At 36.6% G+C, this 7,323-nt stretch overlaps 1 protein-coding gene across 1 annotated transcript; it reads right to left on the bottom strand.

Annotated features, from left to right (window-relative positions):
• Positions 1-184: 184 nt before the first annotated feature.
• LOC102598638 (flap endonuclease GEN-like 2) lies at positions 185-7,029 on the bottom strand. The gene is made up of 14 exons (XM_006353252.2): positions 6,774-7,029; positions 6,528-6,685; positions 6,126-6,187; positions 5,861-5,985; positions 5,474-5,525; positions 4,614-4,686; positions 4,440-4,513; positions 4,015-4,074; positions 3,723-3,888; positions 3,504-3,603; positions 3,249-3,331; positions 2,916-3,016; positions 1,889-2,019; positions 185-946 (listed from the first exon to the last, which is right to left on the bottom strand). Exons 1-14 carry the CDS (start codon positions 6,839-6,841, stop codon positions 397-399), a joined length of 1,803 nt encoding a protein of 600 aa, XP_006353314.1. The 5' UTR covers positions 6,842-7,029; the 3' UTR covers positions 185-396.
• Between the last annotated feature and the right edge of the window lie 294 nt (positions 7,030-7,323).

A 7,323-nucleotide genomic window follows, 5' to 3' on the forward strand; every position in this document is an offset into this window, starting at 1 on the left:
GAATCTGTTAATGTAGTTTGTCCATTTTGTCAAAGCAACTGGTATGCAAATTGCGTTGCCAAAAAAGGCAACATCAGTTTCATTTCCTTTCCCACTATCAAGTGTTTGCTGTTAAATTGCAATCAACGTGGATCTAGTTCAAGAATTACATTGGCAAATCCTTGAAATGCCTGAAAATCAAGTCTTCAAAACAAGGAGAGATTACTGCTTAAATGGAGGAAAAATGCAAGAAGAATACTTTCAACATGCTAGTCCTCATTTGAAGATAGTTGGCTACTATGCTAATCAAGAAAAAGACATTTAATCACAAGTTGGCATCATGCGAGCAATTGCCAGAGATGGGCAACTAATGATAAAACATATGAATAAATTACACTTGTTACACTGAAAAAACATTCAGTAGGTGTTCTTAATCCCCGCAATGAACATTCTCAGTTCTCTAGCTCTCCTTGTATGTTCAGGAGAGGACATATCATTGTCTGAATCACTAAGCTCAATCAAATCAATGCATTGAACGTTGTCCTCTAGGTGTTTGGAGTTCCTAGAAGCATGCTGCAGTGGTGGAGGACTCGTGAGATCAATTACTTCATCTTCAGATGAAACTGGTGAAATGATGCTCTTTTGGCAACTGGTGATCCCGTAAGTAAAATCACCACCTTTCTTCACACAGTTGCTGTTCCATGTATAATGGGACTGTATACCTGGATCTACCAACTGAATTTGACCAATGTCGTCATCATCCCCTGATACTGATCCACATAAAGAAGTGGTATCATTGGTAGTAGAGGTTTCTCTATCAATCTCAAGCAAGAGGTCTTGGAGTTTTTGGTCAATTTGACCCAAGAGCTGTGTTTTTTCTAGTTTCCTTGGTCTTGATGTAGCATTGTTTCTTTTCTTTCCTTGAGCTCGTCTTTCTTGGAACTCCAAAATCCTTTCCGGACAAGCCCTGTTGGAAAGAAGAGATGAACGATTCAATAACATGGATCAAACAGTGTTTTTTTGTGAACAATTAGGAGGCTTGTATTTTATTTGAATGGATCGCCAATCAGCGTACATAATCACTAAGCAATTGTTATACCATGGAATTCGTGCATTTTATGTCAAGGTCACCCAAAAAGCCTGAGGGTGGCGGGCAAATAGTACATATTCTTGCCAGCTCGTATACTGAGTAATCCATCCTCATTGAATTTAATATGTTTCAGTGCTAGGAGACCTTAGCAAGTTCAACCAAATATGTTGCGCATAAGTGACTTGATTGCATAGATATCTTTTATGCCGACAGTGTATAGAACTTAAACTCCAAGAAAATTATGTTTCTTCAGTTGCCAAAAGAAGTCTACTTTCCAGTTTTTGCTTGCATGGGGTACATGATGTGAATCTATGATAATGTATCATGAAACGTTTTGATATTCAAACATAAAATATTTAGGTCTGCGCAGAAAATACCCAAGCAAGATGTAGTTTGTTACAGATACTATTCACCTTTTAATATGTTGTGTTTGATAGCATAAAGTTGCATTAGGTCATCACCATCACCAACCCCCGAGATACATACATGAATTTTACGTGAACTATTGAATAAAAAATGCCCTTCTCTCTCATAAAGGGTTCCTTCATTGTAAATCCATCCCTTCAAGAGAAATAATAAGTCTTCTCTCTTCTCCCTACTACCTTCTCCTTCTTACTTTATAGTTTCATAACAAATTCAGTAATCTTCACGACAATGTAATTGGACTTCCTAACCATCTGAAAACCAGTATCAAAATGGTTCAGGCAAATAGTTTTTCCCTATTGCTTTGATGATGTATAAAACCTGACCCTATTGATCATTGTGTACCTTAGTAGCCCCTTAATTCATTCGAACATTTCAATTTATAGTTTGACATACCTCTCAACAAGATCAGCTGGTACTATGGAGGTTTCGAGTCCATCCATTTCTTCCCAAGACACCTCAAAGCAGTCAACTCCTTGAACTTTTCTTGGCTTGATAATTCGAGATAACGGACACTTTATTGGCATCTGTTCATGTTCAGATCTTATAAATCATTTCCAGAAACACATTTGATAAAATGAAATATAGCAGTAGAAATTTTTTTGGACGAATAATCACAAAGATATTGAGAAAACAATAACTCTAATAGAAAAAAATTTCAGATGAAATGCATCATTGCACGTGCAACCCTGCAGCACACCAAACTTCCTTTTCATGGAAAAAGCAGGCATCACGAGATGTTCACACATTTAAGACATGTAATTTTCTATGATACGATTGTCAGGCCCCTAGACTTATGAGGCCATTAAATAGTTAGCATCTTTTCCAAGTCTTTGCTTATGCAATTTCTTCTCTTAATTAAGATGGTGAAGGATCTTCTGGAATCATATTACTTCCATTTCTCCATTTTAGTAATATTGCATAACATTCCACTCCGTTCAATGTGCGACCCTACCCCTTGAAATGAATGAAAGCATATCTCCCAAAATCATGTATTTTATCGCATGTTCTCCATTTTAGTCTTCATGTCATGAAGTAGCAAACATATCCAGAATGCCAGAGCATGAAAAAGTCAGTACAGGTTCCCTGAGTAGCTATTCTGATCAAACATACAGAATATCACAACCATCTCTCATCTAGTAAGCAACTATTTTGGGTTAGTTAACTGGGACAGACAATAATTTGGAGAAGCAATAAAGAAGTGGCATTATCATCTCTAAATGCAAAAGACAGTTGAAGTTCTGCAGATGCTTCTATCATCACAAAAGGAACATTCTCAGGTAGACATAAGGGTGTAACTGCAAAAATGGCCTTGATAATAAACTACTGTACGGAAGCAAAGTTTGTTTGGAGTCCATTGAGTTTGAAGCACAAAAAGTTATTTCTAGTAAAACTATGCAGTCATTGCAGTAGAATGAGCTACCTCATTTAGTGGAAGCTGGACTCCCAGTTGTGATGCAGTGGACCGCAAGTTGGCGAATCTCCGCAATTCCCTTTCAGCAATCTTAGGAAGGATATACTCATCTGAGCCACAAAGAACAGTGGGTTTTCAGAGAAAAGCTTCTCATTGATTGTACCAACATAATTGCGTACATAATTTTTCTAACTAGTAGAAAAAATGAAACTATAGATTTTCAAAAAACAGACAGCTGAGTAACTGTAATTGGAATTAGCCATGATAGATGTTGAACCAAAAGAAACAGGTCTGATAAATCAGTGCATGAAATAGAACCAAGATTTGGTTCAGCAAAAACACCTGTCTTCTCAGGAGGCCAACCAAAAGTTTCAGTGCATATATGCTGAAGCTGGCTGCGGCTATATGGATACAATGCAAGAATCCTGCAACAAATATCTTTCTTTTCAGACTTCTTGGTTCTTAACTAACATGTGAGATTTATAATCAGCACAGTGTAATGAGGTAAAACTTTAACCAAAAAGGCAAAAGGGGAAGGAAAAAAGAAAGAAGAAGAAGTATTACTATGAATAAATGTTGTATCGAATAAGAATCTACCTTTGAACAGCATTAGAGTCTGCTGAATGGCACTTTGGTCTCAGATATGCATCTAATACTTGCAACACCTGACTTTTCATTTGTGAAGGGCATTTGCTTCCTAATAATGCAAAAAAGGAAAAACAGCACGGGTTAAACATAAATATGATTACTAAATACTAGTCAAAAACCAGAAACTTTTTCCTTCTCTTTATTCCCTCCCCCCTCCCTGGGACTCACCATCAGGATTTTTATGCTCTGCAGCATTTTCTTTACCATTGCATTTGTCATCTTCAGTCTGTTTCTTAGAACCTTTTTTCTTCTTTACAAAGGAAAATCCTTCTGATGCAATCCATTGAAGAACAGCTTTATCACCAATTGATTTAACAATCTGACAAGCTGACTCCTACGAACGCAGAAGCATGTCATACGATAAGCATCAAATTTTAACCCATTTCAGATCATATACATGTTAAATTGAGAGGAAAAAGAATGCCTTCCAGATGCAAGAATCAGAATTTCCAAGACTTACCCGACCAATCCCATAAACTCCTTCAGAGTAATCACCACCAAGAATAACAGCCAGTGTTATCTGGACACAACAATTTCCAAAAAAACAAACCCCAACAAATACATCAGAAATTTAAACAATGAGTTGCAATTGCTGGGCTGTTCCAGACAAAGCAAGGTCTATGAAATTCTGACACCATCAGATTTCATGGTAAAAATCAGAAAGATTCATAGTTTCTCCAAGAACATCATTTATCAGGACTTAATACTTGCAAGTTGATCATATCATTGTATTCTGAAGTGAGGTGAATAAAACCAAGAAACAGAAAAAAAAATTCTCTCCCCTCGAGATAGATTGTAAGTGTTTTCCCTTAGACCGATATGGTTTTACAATATCCTCCCCATTGTAATCAATAGTGATATAAGCTAAAAAGGAAAAAGAATTACCAAGGAGTTCCTTCCGAGTCCGAGCTTTCTCTCAATGTCATCCATTTCATAGCAAACTAGATACCCGCCGTCCCCTAAATCTCACAAACTAAAAGTATAAGTACATCAAAATCAAATAAAATCCACTACTAAGAGTCAAAAGGAAAGAACAGAGAAATATTGATCAATTCTCACCAAGGCACATATCTCTATACACTGTCCTTGCTCCAAATAGGAAGGCATCAGAATCTGATGTGAAACATCCATCCTGATAATGATAATCAGTAACGTGTGGTGCATTATGATGTAGCTCCAGTGAAAATAAACAATGATTCTTATGGTAATAAGTTCTTAAGAACAGAGTCTTGGGGTGTGTTCGGCCTGTAGGAAAACATTTTCTGGAAAATGTTTGGGTCATGTTGCAAATGCCCTGGCTAAGCCTATGGATGGTAGAGGTGAAATTTTTGCTTTTGAATATTGATTAATTGAATCTGCCAGCCCGGGTATTACTGTTCCGTATATGAGCCTCTTCAAACCGGGCTTATTGCTATTGATTCGATGATCCCTATAGGATGTGGTCAGAGAGAATGCCGGTTTTCCCATATTCATTTGGTAAAAGAATTTGGAAAATATTTTCTCTAAGAAAACAAGTTCCTTAAAAATGAGGAAATGACTTCCATAAATCACAATGGAAGTAGGGATAACAAGTTCTACAAGTGGCATTCCACATTGATTGTGTCCTCCCCAATCTCTAACACACCTCATCTTCACCCCCACCCCATAATCCCCACCACCTCCCATATTATTTGTCTATATTATATACAAATGCTTTTAGGCTAATACTTTTTGCTTACAAACTGAACACAAGAAAATGAGTAGAAAGATCCACTTATTTTCTAAAAAGCATTTTCCAAGAACATATTCCATGACAAGAACACTTTCCTTCGTACCGAACACACCCTTAGTCTTTTAGAATGACAATTATATCAGGAACAACTAACTTAATCCTCTGAATTGAAGCATTACTAGCATAATGGATCAGGACTTCCACTCACACAGAATGATTCAGAGTTTAATAATGCGCACTGAGCTTCACCCTCCTCAATCCTGAAAGGTTTTTCCAGCAGTCAATAGAAATTTTCTACACCTCAATAGTTATAAGCATTATATCACACGAATCATTAAAGCACGATCAATTCACAATTGATTGCACTGTAATCAGATGGAATGACCTGGTTTCTGTAAACATTTTATTCTTGCAAGTAAAGATACCTGAGCAAGTTAAGATGGAAAACTAACAAATGATAATATCACATAGAACACTTGGAGAAGAATGAAAGTTGTCTCAAAAGGTAGTTGAGTTCCTTTTATCAATTACATGAATATTTGCATTCTGACAGATCAATAGCATACGAAATACATATGCATAGGTAAAGAGTTACCCATCTAAGCACGGAATTCCAAGTGCATTTCCAAGGACTTTAGCCTCTTTTATCATGCGTGAAAATTCTGATCCTGTGTTTCTTCGTATGGATGATGGTTTAATCGCTGCCTCATCTTGAGTGAGCTACATCATAAAAACTAGTGTGTAATGAGCAGCTTAAACTAGAATGCAGGTAAACAAACAATTGAAAAAGAGGCATGTCAAGACTCAAGAGGTTTTGGACGGGGAGATAAGGGAAAGCAGGAAGTAATAAGTAATCCTACCACATTTCCAGGATTTAATCGCCTTCTATAAGTAGATGATTTGATAGCAGGAATGGCTCCATCTGGAAAAGGAAAAAAAGGAAGCCACTGAAATGTGTATCAACTATCATGTATTAACTACAGCATTTCCCAATATGCATATTCCAGACGTATTTAGATATGTAAAGAATCTAAATTTCTTTTGTCATAGGTTACTCAATTGTGTGAAGCAACAATACTAATCTGGAACCAAACTCAAATCTTAAAATTATCTTGAGTACCACAATTAAGAATCTTCAAGTAAACACCCTCTTACACAGCAAACTAATTATAAACACAATAAGAAAAAGAGTAAAGTACATTTTTTAATTTTTTTTGTAAAACCCCATTATAGATTTTCTCAAAGAAAGAAATAAAAATTACCAGTAACAAAGATGACGCTACAATTCAAAGCAATAAGAGCTCTGACGCGGTGAAATAGGCCCCTGAGATAAAGCTTCTCCTTCATTGCACAATGGGATTTATTGACATTGTGAAGTTGAACAATCCAGCAAGAAAGATCTATACATACCCTCTTGTTCCTGGTACACGAAATTAAGCAGAAGAACAGTAAATCCCAATTCCCAACAAGAGAAAAAGATGTAAAAGCAAAGTGGGAAGAGACTTAACTGGAGATGATGAAGAGGAAGAGTTTTCTTGCAAGATTCCAAGATATCCCAAAGATTCTTTACACCCATTTCTGTCGATCCTATACAGTTCTTAGCATTCGGGGTTCAGCAATTTCTACGAAAAACGAACATGGTACAAGATTTATCGAAGGAGATAACCGTTGTTTTTGAATTTTAATTTGTACTGTTTCGACTCCTTCTATAATTTGGAGGGGTTGATTTTAACAGCTACTACTATTCTGAGGGCAAGAGCAACAAGTGAGATAATTCCTCATTTATTTTTATTTTCATTTTAGGAGGCTGAATGTATTTATTTATTTTTATAGAAAAAGTGCTTATTTTAAAAAGGCGGAATGACCTGGGCTGGGAGACCCTTATACTTGGCTCCGTTTGTAAGTTGGATCCTCATATTTATCAATTTGTCAATTGAACCCTTAAATTCATTCGATCGCAATATTTTAAACCCTTTTTTCATCTGACTAGTGTGTGTGGAAAGAAATTACACGGTCGTCGGGTTACTGTGCCTTGAGGCGAGGGGCGGGCCTCGAGGC

This window comes from Solanum tuberosum, unplaced genomic scaffold (genome assembly GCF_000226075.1).
Source record: "Solanum tuberosum cultivar DM 1-3 516 R44 unplaced genomic scaffold, SolTub_3.0 scf00154, whole genome shotgun sequence".
Taxonomy (NCBI): Eukaryota; Viridiplantae; Streptophyta; class Magnoliopsida; order Solanales; family Solanaceae; genus Solanum; species Solanum tuberosum.